This window comes from Strigops habroptila, chromosome 15, assembly GCF_004027225.2.
Source record: "Strigops habroptila isolate Jane chromosome 15, bStrHab1.2.pri, whole genome shotgun sequence".
Taxonomy (NCBI): Eukaryota; Metazoa; Chordata; class Aves; order Psittaciformes; family Psittacidae; genus Strigops; species Strigops habroptila.
In genome coordinates, this window is record NC_044291.2 from 204,210 (window position 1) to 228,652 (window position 24,443).

At 53.9% G+C, this 24,443-nt stretch overlaps 2 protein-coding genes across 2 annotated transcripts; one reads left to right on the forward strand and one right to left on the reverse strand.

The window, feature by feature from the left end:
- The first annotated feature begins 417 nt into the window (after window positions 1-417).
- Window positions 418-11,865, forward strand: CACFD1 (calcium channel flower domain containing 1). The gene is made up of 5 exons (XM_030507315.1): window positions 418-793; window positions 5,592-5,664; window positions 6,006-6,131; window positions 6,275-6,382; window positions 6,834-11,865. Exons 1-5 carry the CDS (start codon window positions 670-672, stop codon window positions 6,925-6,927), a joined length of 525 nt encoding a protein of 174 aa, XP_030363175.1. The 5' UTR covers window positions 418-669; the 3' UTR covers window positions 6,928-11,865.
- Window positions 11,866-12,013: 148 nt separating this feature from the next.
- On the reverse strand, window positions 12,014-16,990 carry SLC2A6 (solute carrier family 2 member 6). Its single transcript, XM_030507317.1, has 10 exons — window positions 16,763-16,990; window positions 16,008-16,170; window positions 15,715-15,921; window positions 15,072-15,171; window positions 14,287-14,498; window positions 13,987-14,139; window positions 13,547-13,655; window positions 13,138-13,311; window positions 12,688-12,833; window positions 12,014-12,605 (listed from the first exon to the last, which is right to left on the reverse strand). The coding sequence occupies exons 1-10, from the start codon at window positions 16,861-16,863 to the stop codon at window positions 12,450-12,452; spliced, it is 1,521 nt and encodes a 506-aa protein (XP_030363177.1). The 5' UTR covers window positions 16,864-16,990; the 3' UTR covers window positions 12,014-12,449.
- Between the last annotated feature and the right edge of the window lie 7,453 nt (window positions 16,991-24,443).

The following is a 24,443-nucleotide window of genomic DNA, read 5'->3' on the forward strand; positions in this document are numbered from 1 at the left end:
TAATGTTCATTTGCAAAAAATGCAGCTGTTTTTATAATTTAAGAGAATTCAGGCTGTTTTCATGTACTATGTGTTTGGATACCAACAGGTTGCCTGCTGGGACATCTCTTACTTGCAAAGTACTACTTCTACTCACATTTTCTACGGAGAAAGCCTGGTTCCGTTCAGATTAAGGGGAATGTTAACGTCTTGTGTCCAGGGCAGAATGTTTCCCTTCTGAGCGTGTGCTGCCTGCCTGGATGACAGCATCCAGTTGGTACCCAGGAGAAGCAGGTCCCAGAGCTCTGCGCGCCCAGGCCCTGCTGCGGGTCCGTGCCCACGGCTGCGGATGAACACGCACACGACGGGCTCTGCCCACCGGCATTTATAATGACGTGACATCAGGGCCCTGCCTGCTGGAGGGGGGGACCCACAATGCAACACGCAGCAGACGTGGAGGCAGCTCCCCGGCCGCTGGCATTGCTGCTGCAGGCAGAGACCCTCCATTGTCAGCCCTGGGGGGGCGGCGGGGCCGGGCCCTGCATGGGGGTGCGGGGAGAGGTGCAGCGGCGGCAGGGCTGGCGCTAGGGGCTGGCTGGAGGGGGCACGGGGGGGCTGTCACGGGGGTGGTATCCTGTGCTGCCGGGGCTCGGGGAGGGGTGCCCCTGGCCCGCCGGGAGCAGGGGTGCGATGAGCTCCCAGGATGAGCAGTTCCAGGCGGCAGCCCCTGAGCCAGGGGCTCCCTGCGCCGATGACGGCATGACCTGGTGGTACAGGTGGCTCTGCAGGATGGCCGGGGTCGCCGGGGGCCTGTGTAAGTATCCCCGTCCCCTGGGCCAGACGTGCCCCCGGCCCCGCTCGCGCATGCGGCAGCGCTCGCCAGGCGCCCTGCGGCCCCGTGCAAGGGTCACGCTTGCGCCATGAGGCGGCCTTTTGGGGTCACGGGTTTGTGTCTGCCCCAGACGGGGCTTTGCTGTGTTTGGGGCAGAAGGAAGAGTCGTGGGGTGGGTTTATCCGGCGCCCAAGGGATGTGCTTTGTGCATGCCAAACCTGCTGAACCTGGGACCTGGGAGAAGGGACATCCCTGGGGAATCTGTGAACCCGCCAGTTTCTGTGGGGCACAGCCCTCGGCGGGAGCAGCAGCCAAGCCCTGGTGCTCCAGGCGGATAAACCTGACCAGGCGCAGCAGGGTCAGGGTCAAGGCTTGAAGAGGGGCCATGAAATTCGGTTCATCCTGTTTGGTTGTTGGGTGTTTGTATGTTCCTGTCACTTTCTTTCCCTGTCCTGAGTGTCAGAGCATGTTTCCTGCTACCCCGTTGTAGATTGTTGATGGCCTGTCTGTGTTTTGAAGGTGAATAATGGGCTTGGTTTGTGTTGTGTGTTTTTAACGGGTTTAGCGTTGGACACAGAGAAGGGAGACAGCAGACAGTAAAGTGAGTTGGCTGCGCTTGGAATTACCTGCTGAAAAAAACTTTCCCAGGGAAAGAGTCTTTGCAACTTTGCCAGAGATCAGCCTGTCCTGCAGTGCTGTTTCGCTACGTACTGTGGAGAGATTAATGGCTCTTAAAAGCAGGAGGGACTGTTACGACCGCTTAGTCTGATCTCCTGCAGAGCACAGGATGGAGAATTTCTTCTGCTTCAGGTCCACGACTTTGAGCAAAACAAGAATGTTTCCCAGCCAGTGCAGTCAGCCCTGATTTATTCCCTTGGCCACAGCGTTTGGTCTGATCCCCCTTTTTCCCTGCCCCTGCCTCTTGCCTCAGGACTCGACTGCACGAGCCCTGGGTGTTTTTGCAGTTGACTCTGTAGCCTGTGGTAGCGCTGGGCAGGCTTGGTCCACCCCTTCCTGGCGAGGCTGGGGATGCACATGCTGCTTTTGCTGTTTCATGTCTGAGGTGCTGAAATCCCAGAGGTGTGAAAGGATTTGGTAGGGCTGCTCTTGCGAGGCAGAACGCGCCGGCCCTGCCACGCTCTGCCTGAGGCCCGCGCTCCCAGCCCCGGCCGGCGGCCAAGAGCCCAGCTGGGACGTGTCTGGAGCGCAGGGCCCGGGGCGGGTTTAGTGCAGCAGCGCTTTCCCACGGGCTGGGGCTGCCGCCACAGCCTCGGCGCTTTCTGTGTGTCTCTGGCCCATGCAGAGCTCAGGGGAAGGCATGCGGATGGAGGATGCTGTTGGGTTGCATTGGTGGCATAGCCCACCTCGTGCTAGAGCAGCACACAAGTGGCTTAGAAGTGTAAGTCTGAAGATTTTTTTTTTTCTCTGTCTGCATGTTTCAAAGCAGCTGAATTATACTTGGATTATTTTCCCAACCTTTTGTTCACATCTCTGAGAACTCATGACTTGCTTTTAAAGGGAAGCTGAGAGTTTTGCAGAGTTAGGTGTCCTGGGTTCAGCTGTAGCGAGACATTGGGTGAGTCAAAGAAGAGCCAGGCTCTCAGCAGGATTACTGATGATCCGGGGAGTCGGACAGCTTGCTCTTTGGCCCTGACAGTCTTCCTTCATGAGGTTTGTCAGGCACAGAATGAGGCAGCATTCCTTCCTGTTAGAAGCAGGTAAATGGGGGACTGTGGAAAGAGGCAACCCTCCAATCCCCTGTGCTAGTAATGGCTCTCTTCAAAATGCTCCTTGTTCAGCCTCACCTCGTTGAAGGTGGACAGTTTGGAAAAAGGGTGACTGATACAACAGCAAGGCTGGAGTTTGCTGCTCTTTTCAGAGCTTGCTATGAAAGAACAGAACCCATTTATAAGGATTTTGAGCAACTGGATTGTGGTCCTGCTCCAGGGCTGGATTATTTATTACAAAAGGAGAAATTCCCTATAGAAAGGAAGAGAAAATTTGTTAGCAGAGTTGAGACTGGGAGACATCTACCACATGCAAACACCTGCAGCATACAACTTGCTTAAGCCAGAAGGGTCCAAAGGCCAGAGCAGGAGCAAGACAAACAAGGTTCAGGATCTGTTCCTGGCTCTTGCACAGGCTGGCTTGGAGACCTTGGCCAAGTCCCTTCTCTTCCTTGCGTTCCTGTTTGTAATAGGACAAGGAGAGTCTGTGGCTTTTGTGAAATGCTCTAGGAGCAAAAATAGGATTGTGATGAGGACAGTGACCAGCTGCTCGAAATGAATAAAGCCTTTGTGTGTGTGAGGGGTAGCGTTCTTCTTTCTCCATTTTAGCTCCCAGTTGTCTGTGCTACCTCAGGGATTTGGGATGGGTCAGCAAATCAAAACAAATGGCAGTACTGCCTGTCTCCTGTAGCTTACATGCCATTGAGCGTTACCTGGATTTTAAATCCATTGCGAGGCCTTTGTCTCTGGCTTGGCAGCTCCATCCCCTTTTGGCTACTGAGGCAGGAGCCAACCCGTCCCGGTGGGACAAGGATGTGCAAGGCTGCTGCGGGACACACTGCTCTGCAGAAGAGCCCGAAGGTCACCAAACGGTCACCAACGGCTGTGGCTGCTGCTGCTGGCTGCCGTGTTCCTGCGATTATAAACCTTTGGCTCCTCTGTGCTGGTGGCTGCTCGTGCTCAGGGGCTTGCTCAGCTCAGGCCTGTTGGCTCATTAGTCCATTGGCAATGCGGGTGGTTGCGTAGCTGAGACTCCTGCAGTGATACTGAGTGCTCAAGGGTTGTTTAGGGGTGTTTGAGGACTAAACCCCACCAGAACCCTAGCAAAATGATTCCTGGTTGGCTAGATTAAAAAAAAGACTAAGGCCAAAAACCTGCTTGGAAAGTAATATTCTGCTTCACTCAGTTTGTTCTGTGGTGGAGACCAGTTTTGTAGCTGTGAACCACTTGGAGCTCTGTGTTGTGCCATGCAGTTCAGCAGAGCAGGCCTCTGCCCCAGCCTTGGTTGCATTTTGGGGATGTCTGAGATGCAGCTGTTTTTTGTGGCTCTGATAATTATAAAGTACCAGGAAGTCATTTAGCATTATTTTCACAAGTGTGCTTTCCTGTGGGGAAAAGGTCTCACAAGCCTGTGGTGCTTCCCCTGAGCTCCTCTTCTATCAGCACCCAAGGGTTTGTTGGTACCAGAGAAGAATTGGAAACCTCTGTGTTGTGCCCGGCTCTCCATGCTGCCTGCTGCTCCCAGCAATCCTGCTGTTGCTTTTCCAGCTCTCCAGCTGTTTGCGTGTGTGGCGCTGCGCAGATCATCCCACCCCAGTGCCTCAGTTTCCCCTGCAGCCTGGGGACACTGACGCCGGTCCCTTTGCTCTGGGGGGCTGAGAAGCGCCCTTGGAGCACAGATATTAACATGTCCTCTGGCATATCTCCTCTGCTGGCTGATCTTGTTCTTGCAGGATTCTTCTTTAAAAATACCTTTGTTGGTTGCCTCCTGAAACCAGGAGGTCACTTACCTGTGGGGTGACCTTAGATCGCTCCTGTCACAGCCCTGCGGTTCTGTTTTCCAGTCTGATAAATAAGGATAGCTCTTTTTAAGGGAACTTTGAGGATTCAGCAGTGACTGAATCACTTTAAAAGAAACCTTGCAAACGTGTGCCAGGCTTTTGAAGGGCAGGACTGCTTGCAGCAGCTCTGCTCGCAGCAGCTCTGCTCAGGGATGCCCTTAGCAAAACAGGAGCAGCCATCTGAAATACCCAAACCCAGGCTGGTCTCATTCTCTAGATGGCCTCTGCTGCTCTTGATTGTGCTGCTAGTGATCTGCAAGCAGCCTTTAAGGGTTATGGAATGTAGCTGGAGTTGTGCAGGGTGGTCACTGTGGCCCCAGCCATGCGCTGCTGCCTCCGGCCCGGTCTGGGTTCCCGGTGAGCAGCAGGAACTGCTGCTGTCAGAGCAGGGAACAGGCATATCGAGTGCTGGGGATGCTCTGCAAGTTTCATGAGGCAGGAAGGCATAAGCAGCCTTGGCACGGGCGCTGCTGCCTCCGTCCTCAACTTGCATGACAGAGGCAGGAGTGTGGGGGATACTTTGGGCTCTGCTTTATCTGCTCCCATTTATATTAGTGGACACAAACTCGGCTCTTTTCTGCCCATCTCTAGCGGAGTTGCACAGCACTGGCAGTGTGTGGCAGAGGCTGGGTTCACCTCTGCTTTATTTATTGCCTGGGTGCCTTGGTGCTGCAAGTCATGTTTTTGCTGAACTTCGCCTGTGCTGCTTGGAGACAGGTGCCTGCTGGGACTTCTTTATTCTTCCCAGGACAAAGCAGTAATTCCTCAGCAAATAAAAATCAGGGTGCTACGTACGTGACTCCATGCGAAAGCAAATGCTCTGTTCTCCGCAAGTGAAATAGTTGTGCAAATGTCGTGCTAAGAGACCCAGCACTTGGAGCAAAAGGATACCTGGCTGGAGCAGCCAGGATGAAAACCTCTCCGCTGCATCCTGGGCTCCTGTCCAGGCCACCAGACTTTTCCACCCACCCTCCTGTGCTGGTCTGTACAGTGCCTGGAGGTGCCAGCCAAGGCAAGGGCTCTTCTGAGCAGCGTGTGCTCTGCAAAACATGCCCAGATACGGGAGAGCAGCATCGCACTGGTGTGGTTGGAAGGTCTGGTGTGGGCAGAGCTGGGAGGAGCAGCCAGCCCTGCCTGCTGAGTCTGGCCTTGCTGGCCCCGTGGGCACACAAGGTTGGTCCTTATGGTTACTGAAATCTCTTTGCTTTCCAGCCTGTGCCTTCGCTGGTCTCTGGAGCTGTGTCACCATCAACCCACTGAACATCGCAGCTGGCGTGTGGATGATGTGAGCAGTTTCTGTTTTCTTTTCCACCAGGAGGGAGGTTGGTTCATTAATGGAGCAAGGGGCAGAGCTGTTTGCTGGGGCAGAGCTGTCTGCTGGAGCAGTGGACATGAGTTCTTTTGTTCTTTCTTTGCCCCTTTTTAGGTAAATACTGAGATGCCCTTATCCAAAATACATCTGGGGTGCAAGTGTTTGGGAATTATCAAGGTGTGGGGAGAGTGTAGAGAGGTCCAGCCCTGCCATTCCCTTTTGCCGGCAGCGGCTGGTCTCATGGGGTTGGGGGCACTGCTGACCGTTCTCTGGGCCAAGTGTGCAGGATTAACTCTGGTTTGCTCTGTCTGGAGGCTCAACGCCTTTGTCCTGTTCCTGTGTGAAGCCCCCTTCTGCTGCCAGTTTATCGAGTTTGCAAACGCCGTCTCTGCAAGGGCAGACAAGCTGCGGCCCTGGCAGAAAGCTGCTTTCTACTGCGGGTGAGGATGCTCCTGGGGTGCGCTGTGGTGCTGAAGCCATCCTGGGAACCGCGTTGGGATGCATATGGGATGCCACGATGCATGAGCATCCCTACATCCTGCGGGGCGTGGAGCCTGGCTTTGAGGGCTGCCTTGTCTTGCAGGATGGCTGTGTTCCCTGTCGTGCTCAGCCTGACGCTCACCACGCTCTTTGGAAATGCCATTGCATTTGCCACTGGGGTTCTTTATGGCCTGTCGGCGCTCGGCAAAAAGTAAGAGAGCACTGTCTGCATGTGGAGGGGAGGGGAAGGTGGACCTCCAGCCCTCACCCCATCTGCCTTGCTAAGGCTATGCTTTCCTCTTGTACTAACCATGCTTTCAAGTGTAAATGGTGCCAGAGAACATTTCCCTGCCATCATCTCCAAGCCCTGGGAGGGAAGGTCCTAGGGTTTGCTGAAGCTCTGAACTTTTCCGTGGGAGCTCGGTCTGGGTTGCCTTATGGGTCCCAGCTGTTTTTGTGCAGTGGTTGTATGGATGGGCCCAGCTCCGGGGGCAGCGACCCACTTTGGTGGGGTTGGAGAGGGCCAGCAAGTCTCATTTCACTCTCGGCATCCCTCAGCGCAGAGAGACCCAGGCCCCAGTTGGGAGGCCTGTCTGCTGGGTGCTGTACCCACCATGGTGGCCACCTGGAGCCCAGAGCCCCACTGTCCCTTCTCTCTGCAGGGGAGATGCCATTTCCTACGCTCGGATTCACCAGCAGCAGAAGCAGATGGATGAAGAGAAGCTCACAGGGGCCCTGGAGGGACAGGCTCTCTGAAGCATGCGAGTTCAGGGTAACCTCTCCTGGACACTGCAATAGTGAAGCTATGGAAATCCACTGCCCTTCCCTCTGCCCACTCCCCTCTCTGCTACACCACGATTTCCCTGGACACTGCAGCAACTGGAAATCTCAGGGCCTGGGGCAGGCTGTGCCCTCTTCTCACACCAGCAGCCAGACCTCAGTGTGTTGGCCCCTTTCTCCTCCTCAACCCTCAGCCAGATATCTCACAGTCTCCCTATTCTTTAGGTTTTTGTGGTTTGTTGTTTGTTCTTTTAGGGGTGGTGGTGGTGTTTCTTCTTTTCTGCAGAGGTGCTGGCTTTTGAGTGCTGTTACCAGCCTGAGCAGGTAGCCTTTCTTTGGAGTGATGCCTGCAAGCAAGTAGAAGATGCAGTGCTCCTTTTGGAACTGCTCTCTGCATGGGGTGAGGAGGGACAGAGCTGACATACCAGCTTCTCACCTGCACTGGTCTCATGGGAGTCAGGGAGCTGCTGGCTCACGCCGGGGGTGACCTGCCATTTCACATTACATATTTATAGTAACGCTCCCTGGTGTGGCCCTTCCCAGGTATAACACATGAACCCAGGGTTTGGCAATGCATGGTGATGCTTAAGCTTGGTCTTCTTCCATTCAGTATGTTTTAATCTGGGTCCAGTTAGGGCAGGCATGGGAAAGGACTGCAAAAACCTATGCAAAGACCAGAACCATCTCTGCAGAGGAGCTGCCAGAGGTGCTGGGGCGGATCCTGGTACCTACAAAGTGCAGTCCCTGCTTCCTCTGCATAGAGCTGCAGGCACTTCCTGCAATTTACTTGAATTACAAGAATTAATTACTTTGTCTTAATAAGGGTGCTTCTCTTAAGCTTCACTTTTCCTGGGGAAAGTGAAACTTTTTACCTTTTCCTGGGGAAGAAGGTAAACAAGGTTTGCTTTACCTTAGCTGGGAAAGGGTACGATTGCTTGAACCAAGAGGGATTTTTATCGGTGTTAAGGAGCATCCTTCTCTTGTGAGCCTGGGACTCTGCTCCGTTACCTCTCACTCTCTGCTCCTGCTCCTGTGACCCGTCCTTCCCCACAAGGGACCTGCTTTTTGCTTCTGTTTGGTGCAGTCTTTGCTTTGGGCTCATGTTCTTCCTGTATCAATCGTGAATTGGTTTTGTATGGGAAGGTGGCATATCCTTCCTTTGCAAACACAGAGAAGACTGCACCGTTTCAGTGCAGATAGCTGGGATGTCTGGCTTCTTTATTCCAGGCTCCATCGGTGGTTTTCCTATTTTCTGTTTGCTTTGTAACATGCAGAACAAAACTGCTCACAAAGCTCAGATCCCCCTCTGCTTGTTATGGTTTCTTCTGTGGAGGTTAATTTATTTGTTTTTCACATGATTGCTTTTTGTTGTCATTAGGAAAAGGTGGAATAATTTAGTTTTGTTTATTTAAGTATTTTGCTGGGGTCATTTTCTTTGGACGCAGGAGGAAGGAGCGCTCTGTTTCCTGTCCTTCAAAGGACTGCCTCATTCCGCTGAGGGGGGTCTATGAACCCTCTGAGCCCTGGCTGCTGTGACTGGGATGTTGTAACTGTAGAATCCTATTTCAGCCTTCAGAGCATTTCTCAGATTTCTGAAAAGTGTGTTGTCTTTTGACCCCTTTGTCTTCTTCTGGGCCACTGGCTTGACAAAGTTTGGTTTCCCCCTCTACTGGGAGAGAGAAGGGAGGAACACTGGGCTGTAACTGCTGGGTTGCAGGTTTGTACTCACTTGGCAGCCACGGCAGGTAGCAGGTATGGTGAGCAGTGGCAGTGGGGACTGCAGCCTATTCTTTGTCCTCTGCCCTGGGAGCAGAGCTCCCGCTGCCACCAAAACTCTGTGGGACCCATTTGAATCCCTGGGATACCAGAGGGGTTGTGCTGTGATCAGAGAAATGCTGTTGGAGGCTGACTGCTCTCCGTCAGACGCGTCTGTCCACCAACCACTCTGCAGCTTCGGAGCAGTGTTGTGTTGAAGACTATCTATATTACATGTCTTTCCTCTAGGTACGGTGTGTGTTCACATCAGGGGAACACCAGCACATCCCTGGCAGGGCCTGGAGAGGTGGCTGCGTATGGGAGTAGCCTGTGCATTGCAGCGGGAGCAAAGCGGTCCCTGGAGATCGGCGGGCTAACCTGCCAGCTAATGTTAGCTCTTGTTTCTTCCTTGGAGTTCAGGGAGGTGTGAGGATTTACACCAGCCAGGAACGCGGCTTGGGTTTATTTACACACATGGGCCCCTGCAGCTGGATGCTGGGTAGCCACTTTGCGCTAAGCCCCTTTCCCCCCACGGCCTCTGAACTGTAGTTGCTCTGGCACCAGCTCGTGTGAGACGCAGAGTAGGTGCCACTAGCCCAGACGCAGCTTGTTTCAATAAAAACTGTGTCATTTCAGAGCCCCTGGGCTGATCCCTGCTGCCGCACGCAACACATGGGCCACTGACAGGGAACACAGCCTCCTGAGTGGGTCACGCTGCCTGCAGCAATGGGGTGCTGCAGGGAGAGTACATGGCAGCCTGTGGGGTACCTTAGTGGTGACAGCCTCTCTGCTTTTGGAGCCAGAGGTGTCTCTGTGCAGAACCTTTACTGGCTGGTTCGAGTGCTGAGTCCTGCCTAGCAAACAGGACATCTGCTGTGATTTCAGGGGGGTTTGGGGACTTAAGTAGTGCTTAGTAGAGGAATGTTGCACACTGATGCACATAGTTACGAGCATGTCTTTGGTAGTGACTGCTTTGCTCTGTGAGTAGTTCCACAGTAGTTTTAGTGACAGGAGGTGAAAAGCAAAGCAGAGGTGATGATAGAGAAATGCTTGCAGCCTGGTCTCCATCCATGGTGATGAACAACAGAACTTATAGGACCCTCACTGGCTTCATCTGATTGTCCTCATGCCGCAGACCAGCAGCAGTCCCTGTTGCAGGCGGGTGCTGCTCCAGGTCACTTGAAGGGCTCGTGGGCACAGAAGAGTTATTGTGACAGTTGGTGGATGGTCTGACCTCTGTGTGGACAAGACACTTTTCGTGGAGATAGAAAGGACCGTTAGAGTAGTAGCATCACAGTAGTTATATGCCTGTTCACAGTGCATGGTGGTTAATTGTGTTTAGAGGCACCATTGGGATGCTTGGGGCTGTGTAAGGATAAATGAAGTTAAAAGCCTGCTCTAGAGATTTTACAGGCTCAACCCAATCCCTGCTGATGGCATCCAAGCTAATGGATGGCTAGTCCACGGGGTCTCTATGGAAGGGGTTCTGCTTGCCAGGTCTTGGAAAGGCCTCTGGGGTACGATGGGACAGAAGTTTTGTTACGTGAGAACTCAAGAGCAGGTGATGCATTGACCATAGTGAGTTGATAGCAAGTGTGGAAAGACATTGGCAGCACACATGCACTTGGCACTGGACTGTTACACTATTCACCATGAGCTGTGCACTTCTTACCCAGGTGCATTTATACAGCTGCAACGCTTCCATGTCCCATTCAGTCATGAAGTTGACAGCACTCATGCATGTTAACTCCGCTGTCCCCTGGGGCTGTCTGTTGGGCCTGAAGAGAAGAGCAGAAGCTCACCTTCTGCTGCGCACCAGGACCTCGCTGCTCTGGGCAGGAGCTGATTTTGTAACACCGATTGATTCTCTGTGTGTGCAGTGAATAAAAAGACCATTCTACCTCTGGAAAGAGCCACTGTGATTTCTCAGACTCTAAAAATTGTAGCAAAACTGCTCAGACTTTCTATATTGAACAAAGGAGTCACTCAGAAAATACTTCTCCAATGAGGTTCTCACAGAACATGAAGAGTCCAATCTCATTTCATATTTGGGCATTTCCTCCTTAGGCCAAGCCTTGGAAAGCTCAATTAATCTTTGTCATTTTTTTTTCCTCAGGAAAAAAAACAGCCACTGTCTTCAGGGAAGGGTTTCACTGAAGTGAAGATATCAAGACCTGGTCCATAGCCGTGTGAGCAAGAGAACACTTTAGCACAGGGCTGCTAGAGATCCTGATCTTCAGAAGGTCAGTGGAAAGCAGAGGCTCTTGAGACCTCTCATAATCAGGCCATGCTTAGAAACATCATATTCCAGCCAGGACTGAACATCTTTCTGGAAATGGGTCTCAGCAGCAAAGGTTGGATCTAATGCTGAATTTTCTTTGTGGGTTTAATTTTGGCCCATCTGTTCCTCTCTCCCAGGCTGCTTTAAATCAATGCTCTGATAAAGCATATCTTCTCTTCAGGGATTTCTCTCATCTCCCGCTGTAGGGGTTCTAAGTAGTAGCTAGCATATCTTGAGATCTGGGTCAAATACATGCTGTGTTACCCGTGCTTCCTTGTCACAGTGGGCTGAATGTTCTGGGAATGGGAGGACACAAGCATCTCCACCAGCTCTCAGGGTGCCAAGTGCATTTCAGAAGGTTGGACAAATGCTTGGGCAAATCATCTCCCAGCTCAGCCTTTGTTGTTCTGCTCTTTTGGGAGAAGCTTTTACTCAGCAAGTAATCAGCAAGGCCATTCGTTCCTTCCATAACCACATCCTGCAGCTGTGTTTTACCTGGAGTTAGGCTCTAAATAAATTATAATGTCCTTAATCCTGCAGGACACACAGGAAAAAATGGTAAGACAATTTGCTACTAACTATGACGTTGAAATCTTAAAGTGATGGAGGTGGAGGCTTCACACACAACTGTGATGGAGGCGCATCCACCTTTCTTTGTGGATGAGTAAAACCCTGTGGTGGGAAGCACCCACCCCATTACAGTACCCACCATGTCTTTCCTACAGTGAATCGCTTGCACTACAGCTGAATGTGTGTCTGTTCCTGTTCTTTGTTTTGTCTTGGATCTTCTCTGTGAACTGTATTCAGTCTTGTTTATTAGGCTTCTAGTGTAATGTGTGTTTTTAGAGCAATAAAATGTGGCAGCTTTTTATACAAAATATCTGGCTCTGCCTCTTTCACAGTCCTTAAGTACAAGAGACTCATCCGGGAAGCCGCAGGCTGCTGTGGTCCCCTTGTCGCAGTCCTCATCCGCCTCTCCCATCCCACCCGCCTGCAGCTCCCTTCTTTGCAAATCAAGGCAACATCTTGCAGAGACAAAACCGTTTTATTCTTGCAACTACATGATGAACTTTTGCCAGAACTGCTACAGCTGCTAACTCTGTTCCAGCCAAGCCCTCGGGCTCTCAGGCTGCTTTGGTGGCTGCTGCACGAAGCACTTCTGTGGTTTCTTGTCCACAGCACATGTTTTATTTTCCAGGACATCTTTACCTCCAGCCTGGTGCTGGTTACCTGAGTTGGTTACCCAGAGCGCAACAGGTAGTGTTGAATAATGGGAAAAGAAGGTAAAGTTCCAGCTGGCAACTTCTACATCCAAAGTGAGATGATCATTGCTGCCCATTCCTCTCCTGTTGCCTTCACAGAGAGCTCCAGCCTCTACCTCCAGCAGCATAACAGTTTTCTGTGTTGCCCTTGAGCATGTGGACTGGACTGGTAGTCTGGCACAGCTGGCACATGGCAGCTCCTACCTCATGAATGACCTCCGGCCAGTCCTGAAGAAGGCCTCGATCTGTTCCAGGGACCTGCCTTTGGTTTCTGGAACACAGCAGCCTGTGAATAAGATGTTCCCGGCACAGATGACAGCAAAGAACAGGAATGGCACCTCAAGGCCGAAGGTGTTCTGGAAAGTGGGACGGAAAATGTGAGCTGGTGCAGAGGGTGTCAGGAGGGGCTGCAGAACCCCCTCCCAGGGCAGTACCCACCACGGCCAGGAGGAAGGACTGCGTCAGGGCGAAGGCTGTCAGCCAGCTCACGATGACACAGAGGCCCGAGGCCACCCCACGGGCTTTCAGAGGGAGGATCTCCGACATGAGCAGCCAAGTAATGGGGCCCCAGCCCATGGCATAACCTGCAGGGAGGAGGAGTAAGGGGAGGCTGTTGTGGATTTGAAGCCTGCTGGGGAGTGCAGAAGAGCTCTGTGCAATCCTGCCCTGGCCCCCATAAATCTTTATTCCTGCCCATTCATGCTCTGTCAGCCCTCAGAGTGACTTCAGATGCCATCTCTCTTGGTCTTCCAGGAATGCCTGCCTCCCTTCCAACTCCAAGCCCAATCTCCTTGCTCCGTATCACCCTGCCTGGGTAAGAAGAGTCCCCCCAGCCTGGCACTCAGTCCTGTGCTGTGGGTCCTGGGCTCTCTTGCTTTCTGCACCTACCCATTATGAAGAACATGGTTGCCAGAAGGGGGATGAGGGTGATGCAGTTTGTCAGTTCAGCAAAAGGGTTGGCAGAGGTCACCAGGGTCTTGTTGGCAATGGTGCCATTCTGAGAAGCTGGCACGAAGTGGATGTAGAGCCCCATGGTCAGGTTGGAGACCAACATGACACCAGCTGTGGAGAGATGCAACAGCACAGTGAGACTGATGGGTGATTGATCCCTCCTATGCCAAGGACTGATCTCCTGGGAACGCCTCTGCTTAGGAGCTGAGTCACCATCAATGGAAAGAGACCTCCCCACTCCCTGCCCTAGTTCTGTATGGCTGAAGTTTCCACTCCTGCATGTTTGCAGAGCCCCTGGAAGTCCTTCAATAACAGCTTCTCTTGCACAACAGTACGTGAGACATACCTGATACAAAAAGAAGAATCTTCCTCCCAGCTTTATCCATTGACACAGCAGCGATCGCCACTGAGAACAGGCGTACCAATCCGACAAGAGCTGCATCGTACTCTGGTTTCTGCAATGGCAAAAGCAGTGGGGAAGCTGAGGTGGGAGAGTCGGGGAAAGAGCAGATTCCTACATGTGTTGCCTTGACTCTGGCTAATGACTTTGTCAAAGCTGTTCTCCTATAGTAAGAGACCAGAAGATCTGAAGCTCAAAGAGTGGGGAAACAGCGGGGCCAGTACTGCTCCCCAGCCTCGCACATCCTCAATGGCTGTTGGCTGCTAACCAAGTGCTTTAGAAAAGGCGCCAAAGTTGGGCTCGTAGGGCTGCAGGGGACTTGGAGCATTGGGCAGCTTTTGCTGATGTCAAGGCAATGGGAGCATGGGCCCAATCCCAGGGCTCACCAGAATGACAGAAGTTTTCTTGAATATTGACTGCAGGTACACAAGGATGCAAGTGACACCCGAGAGCTGCTGCAGGAACCTCATCCCCCCTGCGATCAGGATGGGCTTGTAAATGAAGGGGTCCTTGATCTCAGCGCAGGAAACACGCCGGCTCTGGAGGGGACAAAGCCAGGAAACCAAAGTGGCTCCCTCTGGGCACCACCGTGGCTCCCAGAAGGTGGCTCAGGAGTTGCCTAAAGGAGGCTGGATCGTGCGGTTTCCAGGTAACATCCCCCCCATGCTGGAGGTGAGTGTCCTCACCTGCTTCCTCACGCTGTCCTTGATCTGCTCGTACTCCTGGGTGTAGTCCTTGTCCTTGCCCCGCAGCCAGCACAGCGACCCCAACGCCTCGTCCTCCTTGCCCTGGGAGAGCAGGAACCGGGGCGAGTTGGGCATGAAGCAGAGCAGGATGCTCATCGCAAGCACGGGCACCTCCCCAGCGATGGCCAGCCAGCGCCAGTCCAGCACCAGCCCTGCGGGAGCAGTACAGTCAGGAGCAGAAGGCACATGGGGAAGGGTGTCCTGGTGCCTCCACGTAGGCAATCCCACAATTTAAATTTAATAAATCCAGCAGGGGGAAAACATTAAGTAATTGCACATATTTTTCTCCTAGAAAAGAAGCATTTTCAGCTGCATAATACAAGGAAATTCCAGCAAGCTCCCCCAGTCTTAGAGCATCCAGCAAGATCCTGCAGCAACCGGGGCACATGCTCGCAGATGTACACACAGTTCATCGTGTGCTGTTTTCCAGCCCTGGCAAAACCTTGGCAGGACCTGGGTCTGTAGGTGTGGTAATGGCCATGGGTCCATGCAGGGTCCATGGGTTCATCCCTCTGGGCACACACACACACACACACACACACACACACACACACACACAAATGAAAGTCACACAGGGGTGATCCTGTCCAGGCCCCCTTTGCACACCTGTGTTGGTGGCTGTGAGGGAAAGGAATTCACCAACTTGCTGACAACGTTTAAAATAAACTCCCCTTCCCCAAGGTCCCACCAAGGGTTTCCTGCCCTCTGAACACTGAGATACTTGCCCAACGCGTACAGGACGAGGGAGCCCAGCACTGCCATCACCTGAGGACATGCGCCCAGCATGCCTCTGACCCCGGGATGGGAGATCTCTGAGATGTACACCTGGAGAATGACGACACATGCTTAACAGAGCTCCAATACATGGCTGTTGCCACCAAAACCTCAACTCTGTCGCCTCGCAGTGGTCCACTGTGGCCAACGGAAACCCAAACTGCTGGGAAACTGGGGGTGGAAACCTGACTGATCCGGCACCAGGAGCTTTGCAGGCACCGCCAATTTCCTCCCTCTCCCAGCATGGGAGAAGTGCTCCAGCAGCACGCTCAGACTCCCATTACTGGAAAGTCGTGCCCCAGGGTTGCTCAATGCTCGCCTTCTCCTCTGCATGCGACATGAGATCAGCGTTTGGTAAACGCGGAGGGAACCACTGCTGGGAGGAACAGGGAAAGGCTGAGGACTTGCCTTCCCTTTTCTGCAGGTAAGAAAGTCCAGCACGGTGGGACTTTCCAGTGCATCCTCCCCAGCCACCAGCCCCAGCGCTGGAGCTCTGCTGATGCCTTCAGAAAGTACTGGGATGTCCCAGGCTCAGCTACAGCCCCATCTCCTGCAGCGCAACCCCCCGGCAAGCTCCATCCCGTGGCACGTTACCGGGATGGAGGCGGACGTCACGCCGCCGGCATAGCCTGTGAGCACACGGCCCAGCAGCAGCGTCCCGATCCCCTGGGCACCGGCCATCAGCGCGTATCCCACGGCGGAGGGCAGTGCCGAGAACATAATGCTCAGTTTGCGGCCCAGGAGGTCGTTGAGGAGCATGGCGCTGAGCCCCCCCGCCGCCGCCCCCAGCATGAACACCGACTGCAGGGACACAGAGAGGGAGCCCGGTGGGTTTGGGATCCTCTGGCTCTGGCTCCCTCCCCAGCAAGGACAACCCTGCTCCTTACCCCAAACCAGGATGCTGTGTTCTGGTCCAGCCTCAGAGCGGGGCTGTGGTGAGCTTCCAGGGCAGGGATGACGGGTGAGGGGTAAACCAGGGCAAAGCCAAAGCTGAAGTTCCCCAGAACAGCGGCAAACACAGCCAGGTAGAGCCGCTTGTTGTGGAGGCTCCTGAGGGAGGGACAGAGAGGAAGGAGGTTGGGTGCCCTTATTGCACCCTGCAGAAAGTTGAACTCTCTCTTGCAGCTTCCCCCAGCCTTGGCCGAGGCTCTCGTGACACCCATGGGGTTTCCTGGGAAATGGTCCTGCACGGCACCAGGCTGGGGGGTTTCTCTGAGTGGAACAGCAGCTGCTGCTGCCGTGTGGTGGGGAGCAAGAGCCCGCACCCCGGGCGCTGCCAATGCTCTCCTCTGCACCAGCCAGCTTTCAGAGGGTTCAACAGACGGAGAAAAGCAGAAGCTGGAGCCAGGCGGCAGCTGGCTTGTCCCAGTGCAGCAGGGAGGGGGTTCTTTTCAAGAACCCCAGCAGTAACATGTGTCCCCATGAGAGCTGGATGGCCCAAAGGCATGCACACCCGCAGCTCTCCCAGGCGGGCTCATCCAGCACTGCACACCCTGGGCAGGATGAGACCCCATGTCAAGGCAATTCAGGAATACCAGTAGCATGAAGCAGCTTTTCCACCAGCTCCCCCCAGCCCAGCACTCTCGGGATGGGGGACACAGCCCACCCCGCAGGCAGCCCCATGGCCCAGCCTGGCCCTTACTGCAGGTATTCCCTGTCAAGCCTCTTGCCAGTGCTCTCGGGGAAGGTCCGGTATGAGAAGCTCATCCTCCTGATGAGGGGCTCACGTGCGCTCGGCTCCATGGCGGTGCCGCAGCCGGTGCCTGTCCCTGTGCGGGTGCTGCTGCGCTCGGGCGGGTGCTTGGGGCTGCGGGTGCGGAGGAAGAGGCAGCGGGAGGCGCGAGGGGAGAGGCTGCCCTGCGTTGCCTAATCGCAGAAATCTGTGCCTCGTGGGCTCCCACCCAGCTGCCCGCTGGGGAGGAAACCGGGGGGGCCGGAACACCACTCGGCAAAGAGCCATGGGGGAACGATGGTGCTCTGCAGCCTTCACCTCGCTCCCAGTCAGTGCCTGTTCCTCCCAGCTCACATCTACACAAATGCCCATTGCTGCAGTGGCACTTACAGGTACAACACTCACAGGACCATTTTCCCCAGCAGAAACGTTCCTTTGCTAAGGCCACATCTCTCCCCTCGAGGAACTGGTAGCAGTTAGACTGGCCAAACACTGCTGCTTTTTACAAGGGTAAATTGCATCTGTCTGAGCCTGGAGAAAGGTTTTCAACACAGATCAGAGATGAGGAAATGAGAGGGAGGTGAACATGGAGGGAGCAGGTGAGGGGTATGAAGACTGCTGATGAGAACGGAAAAGGGGAGGGTGGCATTTCTGCTGGGAGCCCTGGGCTGCCCACCGGTTGCTTTTGCCCCCTCACCCTGATTCCCCAACCCCATAGGGCTCTGTGGACAGCATTGTGCTGGGGCATCTGCAGGTCTCAGGGGGCTGCAAGGTCCAAACTCACCCTGTAGAAAAGGGGAACACACCTACTGGCATTGCACTTAAATTAGTAAATGATGTCTTTCCCTAAACTACTGTAGTGCTCCTCTTATTTCTATCATTCATCTTAGTCCCTCGTGCTTTTGGGACAACATGGAGGGTTTCTGCACCTCCAAACCTGCATGGGACTCTCAGTGATGCTTTGGTGTTAGCCAGGACCGACTACTCTCTTCCCTCCAAGCAATCCGGTTCCTCTTCTGCCATCACCAAGTGCTGCATTTAGTATCTGATTGATGCTGGGGATTTCCTGCTGACTCAGGCACTCGGGGCTGTGATTTCTCTGCGGGAAGAAAGGTCACGGAGCGAGGGGACTTTGGGGTGCTTGTTGCATCTTGCATACCAAGGAAAATCTGCAAACAAGTGGCCTGGGGGAATTTGGAGAGGAAATTCACTGCATGAATCGGCAGCATCTTCATCTTCAGGTTCCCCAAGGCCACTCATTAAGAAAGTTATTTTTTATCCCCTCTGCCTCTCCCAGGCCTCAGCTTTCCCCAAACCAGGTATACTGAGTCTCTGCAGTGCAGTATTTGCCATGTTCCACCCCAAGGCAGCTGCCTTGCAGCTCTACAAGGAGCCCAAAAGCAGAGTGCTGCAGCAGGGGGTGTGGGGGGTGGAGGGCTGCAGAATGGAGCTGCTGGGGCTGCTCTGGCTGAAAAAAGGCTGCAGGCGCTGAGCATGATGGTGCTCACCGGGGAATGTGGTCTCTGGGGCTGAGGCTGCTGCAAGGTAAGGGCTGCTCCTTTTCTTTTCTGCTGCTTGTTTTTGCTATAAATATCTCTGGCAAGGAGGAAGCTCTGGGCTTGCTATTTCGTTATCTCTGGCCCTTTCCATCATGGAGCTGTTTGGCTGCTGCTTTTTGGGACTCTGGTGGGGCTGAGGGCGCTGCCCTGTGCACGGACAGGCCAGCTCTGTGCTCATGCTTCTCGCAGAGGTTTGTGGGTCTGTGCTTAGAGCAAAGGTGTGAAACCTGCATTGCTGGTCTGGTGTGCTTCAGGCTGAGTTGAAGAAAGGCTTCCGGGTGTGTCGTTCTTTTGCCTGTGTATCGTATGGATGTTCACCTCTCTCAAAGGTGAGGGATGGGAGCTTCCTGTTTGTGGAGGCAAAAGCTGCAGTAGGGAGCAGTGATGTGCCCTGATGGGATGGGGGGGTCGGCGGCGTGGGGTGCTGACCTGGCTGTGCAGGCTGGGGACGTGAACAGGGAGAAGACAGCTCAGAGCAGGCGACCCTGAAATGGCCATCTGCACACAGCAACAGGGTTGGAGCCCCGAGTGACACTTCCCGCCCCAAAGGGACTGTTGCCTTCATCTGATTTAGTTCTCATGCTTCTGGCTACAAAGCAACTATTTACTGAAGCGTCAAGCCTGTAAATGTGCATTGGCTGGTTTTGCTGTGTTTATGCAATAGTTTAATCACCAAGGTTTTTCCCTACATAGCCCTGTTTGTGGGAGGCTTTTGGGAGAGAGCAGGGAGATACCGCGAATGGTGCCTGTGGCTGCTGCATTCCCTTCTTGCTGACCTCATGGAAGGGTGCGCATCTGTCCCAAACCTGAAGCCCCTTGGACATGTGGCAGAGATGAGCACTCGACCCAAACTCCCCCCATTGTATCTGGGGGAAGAAGTGTGTTGGAGAGGAGGGCTGAGCCGGAGCGGCCGGATCTCGCCGAGTCGTGGAGGGTTATCCAGTCTCTGTGCAGATTTGTCAACTGCTTCAAGCAGGAAATTACTTCGTGTCTTGACAAGCCTCCAAGCACCTGTAATGTGGGAAGCACGGGGGAGCCGGCCCCGTGGCCGAGCTCCCGGGCAGGCCCTTCCTTGTGTGCAGGGGACAGTGTCCCCTGGAGGGAAGGGGGGGTCCTCAGGAGTGGGGTCCCTCAGGTCACCCAGTGTCCCAGCACTCGCTTTTGATGTGCACATCCTCACTCTGCCCTCTGTGGTTTCTTTCTAGTGCAGTCTCGGTAAGCGATAAAGCATCCACCAGCCTGTTCCTGCTCCATATCTCTGTGGTGACTCTCCTTACTTGCTGTAGGTCCTACCAAAACACACAAAGGCTGGCTAAGGTGAAAGAAGACTCCACATCAGCAGAGTCTCTGGTGGGCTGTGCTTGGCCATTGGCACAGGGAAGAGGGTCCTGCCTCATTCCCCACCTCTGCGGCGAGTAGCAGGGCTCCAGGCCCTTGAGAGGGAACCGGGAGGAATGAGGTGCCCACTTTGGGAAAGCAGCAAACCAACCTGTGGCCAATTAAAGGGCAGTCTGGTTTTGTTGAGAGCTGTTGGCTGCCTCAGCCAGAGTGATGCATTGCTCCAGCTCAATAAGACCTTCCTCCCTCTCTGGCAGCTGTGCAATAGGTCATGAACATATGAAAAAAAATAAACTGCATCAAAGCCACTTGGCAACTTTACTAACTAAGTTCATAAATTAATTTCTATTCCTCTTGTAAGTGAGAAATCAGTCATTCCTCAAGGCTGTTCATCTCTATAGCTCATCTGGCCACATCCTTTCATACATCTTACCTGTAAGTCCAAACTGGTGATTGCTGGGTCAAGATGCAGTGATGCTCAGGGCCTGCGCTGGGCTCAGGGCAGCCCTGTGGCTGGTTTGCCCTTGGCTGGGGCAGTTGCTTCTCTCTGCATCACCCATATCACTGCAGCAGAGTGGGTGTTTTGGTGGGTGCTGGCCTGTGGATGGCTTTGGGGAGCACGTGGTCCCTGCAGGGAGCACTGGGGCCATGCAGAGGTGCGGTGGGGAGCCATCCCCGTGCAGAACGCGGGTGAACAGCACATGCTGGGTTTCCAGAGCTGTGTGTGGGGAGGCTGGTGACCGCAGGGTGCTGGGGGCACATGCAGGGAGGGTGGGTGCTTGGGGCAGCCGGCACCAGGCTGGGGGCACCCTCATGGCTCTGTGGAATGTAGCCTCGCACCCCGGCCCCAGGTGGGCAGCGGCGCCCGCAGCCCAGCTCAGCTTCCCCAGCCAGGCAGAAGTCGGCTCTTCCCTGCTGTATCCCTCACCACACTCCCCCCTCACAGAAAATCACCACCTTTTCAGGCTGCCATCTGTTTATTTTGTTGGACTCGGAACTTGCTGAAATGTCTTTCGATGGATGAAGGAACGCAGAGTAGAAGAACAGAGCCTGGCAGGCTGCATGGTGAATGGAAAATAGTTTTTTTGGACTTTCTGGAGTTTGAAGGCCTGATGATGGATGTGCATGCGAGAGATGGTAATGGCTTTGTAAGTACCAAAACACAGAGCAAAAGAATAACTCTGCCTAATAGACTGAGAAATGTATGTCAGACAGGATCCTCTCTGACCCAGGCGAGAGGGCGGCACTGAATGATGAAGTGCTGTGGGGCCTGGGAGCAGAGGCTTGTGTTGGTTTCATGTATTGGAAAAAAATGGTACAAGTAGTTTTGGAAAAATACTTGATATTCGCTATGAATGTGTTGTAAAAGGTTGCACCTTGCCTCAAAATGAGTCCCATGGAGACCCGCTGTGTTTGAAGTGATCTCGTCAAGGGGCTCGCAGCTGCCGGTGGCTCTGACCTGCCCGGCAGGGCTGCCTGTCCCTGTGCCTCCTGGGTCCCCTTTGTGGCCTTCCCCTTCTGCTTCTGGTGTCCAGACGTACTGACAAAAGTGATGGGTTTATGTGGAAATTCTGTGGGGATAAATATTTGCCTGTCAGCAACGCTAGGTCAGAGCATGATTTCTCATGTACCATTTGGAAATGACATTTCCAAGCAAAATTAGAATTTCCCACTGAGGGATTTTTTTGTTGCTTTTAAGTTGGAAAAGGGTTGAACTTGGGGGGTTTCCTGTTTGCTGTGCAAATGGAAGACTTGTTCATCCCCCCTTGCTTAAAGTGAGGGGTTTTGGTGTTCGATTTCTGACCTGGCTAAGCCAGAAGCTGGGATGAGCTGGAAGATGTGTGTGTGATCTGCAGCTTGGGATTTACCACAAGAGGGATGTTTTTTCCTGCCTGCGGGGCTTTTTTTTTTGGGTCACGTGAAATCTTGCAGCCGGCAACTTGAGTGCCCATGGGTATAAGTGAAACTGAGGTGGTGGATGCAAAGGGCAGGTTGCAGGTTTCCAGCCCTGCCTGTGCGATGTGGTGGCTTTGTCCCTTGCTGCATTTTCTGCTGCAGCTTTTGGGTGGTCGCTGGCCTAGGCCAGTGTATGAGCAGTGTCAGGGCAGTGCAGGGCCACGGTCTTCTGGAGCCTCAATTTCCCCAGGGCTGTGGTGGCTCCCGAGAGAGGGAGGGATGCAGCCAGCAGAGCTCCGAGCTGGTCCACTGTGGTCCTTGCACCCCATGGATCCATGTCATGCCTTGCTCAGGTGATGTGGTTGATCTTCGTGCAGGGTCACCTGTGCAGTGATGCAGCATGAGAGCAGGGGCTGAGCATCCCCATGGATGCTGTGCTTTTGGACAGGCCAGGTCTGGGAAACAGCTCAGGTTTTCCACAAAATCCAGTAGGATTAGCTGGGATGTGGCTGCCTCCAGTGGGGGCAAGCCCTGGTGGCTCTCGGTGCTGAGCTGGGAAGGGGTCGAGTGCTGTGGAGCCACGGCGCCGGTTGCATGTGGGACAGGAGAGCAGACAACCGAGCCCAGCCCGGCTGCGGGAGCTCCCTGGGCCGGCTGCAGGGGCTGGACGTTGCCCCTCTTAGGGATGTCTTCAGTGATCTGCAGCCTTGGGAGGCTGGTTCTGCCCACCTCCAGGGTGTAGACGGGCTGAAAGGAATTTAAAGAACAAGCACAGGAAAGTTTCCTTTCTGAAATATTCTCCATATCCAGAGACGTGTTACGGCACTGTCCCAGGACAGGCACGATCAAGGTTTTTGCCACCCTGTGTTGGTTGAGAAGTGGCAAGAGAAATAAACGAACTTTCAACAATAATTTTTTTGAAGATTTTTTTTTTGTTTTAGTGTGCCCATGGGCTGCTGGGCTGGGCTTTGAAGCGGTGCCTGTTGTGGTGCCACAACTTGGGTTTTTTTGGATCCGCCTTCCCTTCCCCATGGGTGTTTCTGCTGGGTATTTTGAAGTGAAGCTGCTTTTTCTTTGATGGCAGGGACTGGATTTCTTTATGACTGGGACACAGATTCCTGAGAGCTGCTGCCTGCTCCTTCCCTGGCTCTGTGAGGTTTTTTCCTGTTTAATATATATATTTTTTTTTTTAAAGGGCAAAACAAAACATATCATTTCCTTGATTTAATGTGAGCCAATTATGGCTCGCAGGCTGTTAACTTCATCACCACTTCTTTCAAGAAAGACGTTGGTAAAGCAAGGCACTGTGCCGGCAGAGCAGGGCGGTGCTGGCCGCCGTGCCGGTGCACCGTGAGCAACCAGCAGCACCTTGGCTCAAGCTGTGGCATTTATCCCCCCCCGGCTGGCTCTGTCACACACACATGCCCGCTCACATATCCCACCACTTGTTGTACATCTGCTGATGGATACCAACTGGAAAGGAGATTAGGGCTCAGACTTGCTTGCTGGGCTGTCTGCCCTCCTAATGAGGACCAGATTGGAGCTGCTCGAGTGCGGCACGCTGCCTCCCGCGCCCTGCAAATAGCAAAATCAGGAGGGCTGGGGCGGCCGGCCTCGTGGGCTATAGACAGAGCCTGGGCTGTGGCTTGGGTGGATGCTGTGAGGGGTGCTGGGGGGTCTGCAGGGGAGTGCTGGGGTCTGCAATGGACCCGTGGGACCCCGGGAGTTGGGGGCACCCAAGTTGATGCTTGTTTGTAGTGAGGGCTGGCACAGGGTACGGGGTGTGCTCCGGGGAATGGTGTGCTCCCCCAAATCACAGTGACTCCCACATCTGGAGGCAGGATCTGACCTCTCTGACATAGTATGGTCATCTTTTGTCTGGTGTTTCTCAGCTGCTTTGCCTTGGGAAGAAAAATGCGTGTTGCATTTGGAAGCACCTGGAGGCTTCTCCCAGGAGCAGGGTGCGGGGCTCATGCTCTCCCCACAGCAGTTTCCCTGGGGTTGTGCACTGCTGTGGCACCAGGACCCACGGACCATGTGTGTGTTTGTTAGTGCCTGCATTGCCATCTCCGGACTTGCTCTGTCCATGGGCTGGGAGCCAATGCAGGAATGTTCCCATTTTTCTGTGGCTAATTCAGGCCATTGGCAGCCCTGGCACTGCCTCGTCCCGCCCCACCTCTGCTGCTCGTTTTATTTTGTATTTCTTTTCAGTGGTGGTTGAACTGAAAATTGAGTTGTGCTGGGATCTTATTCAAAATAAAAATGCCAGTGTGTTCCCAGCGGGGCCCTTGGTTTAACCTCCGAGGTGGGCAGCACCGTGCTGGTCATGCAGCCACGTGTGCGGGACTTGTCCCTATCCCCACCCTGAGAGGGCAGGATGCGAGGATGCACGGGGCATCCCATCCTGCGAGGGCAGAGGGAAACACTGCTTCTTCCCTTTGGCAAAGCATCTTCCACTGGTGGTGGGGCGGGGATTGCTCATGAAGGTTTTGCCTCGTCGGGAGTTCCGGGATTGCAACCTTTGGGCTGCCTTTGCTAGGGAGGATGATGCTCTCTTGGGTCCATTGGGACTTTGATGCTGTGCGTCATCTGCCACAAGCCTGCCATTGCTGGCTCCCTACGGGGTAAGGGATGGGGAAAAGGCTGTGCCCTGGCTGCGGCACCACAGGCACGATGGTGTCCAGCTGCCATCGATCCCCAGCTGCTGGCAGAGAAGAGCAGGAGAGGAGCAGGATTGCTGCAGTGGCCTATAAAAAGGCTAAGATAAGCTGGGATTCCCATATAAGGGGAATGGGAGGCAGCTGTGTCCTCAAAGCAGGAGAATAAGGAGCTTTTTTAAGCCCATTTTTTTTGCAGGC

Bases quoted from the DNA above. Each gene is read 5' to 3' on its own strand.
- CACFD1 (XM_030507315.1), top strand. From the start codon at position 670: ATGAGCTCCCAGGATGAGCAGTTCCAGGCGGCAGCCCCTGAGCCAGGG. The intron at 794-5,591 runs GTAAGTATCCCC...TTTGCTTTCCAG, and splicing joins CGGGGTCGCCGGGGGCCTGT to CCTGTGCCTTCGCTGGTCTC. The intron at 5,665-6,005 runs GTGAGCAGTTTC...CTCTGTCTGGAG, and splicing joins GCAGCTGGCGTGTGGATGAT to GCTCAACGCCTTTGTCCTGT.
- SLC2A6 (XM_030507317.1), bottom strand. From the start codon at position 16,863: ATGGAGCCGAGCGCACGTGAGCCCCTCATCAGGAGGATGAGCTTCTCA. The intron at 14,140-14,286 runs GTGAGGACACTC...TGTCCCCTCCAG, and splicing joins AGGACAGCGTGAGGAAGCAG to AGCCGGCGTGTTTCCTGCGC. The intron at 12,606-12,687 runs GTGGGTACTGCC...CCCACTTTCCAG, and splicing joins AGTCCTTCCTCCTGGCCGTG to AACACCTTCGGCCTTGAGGT.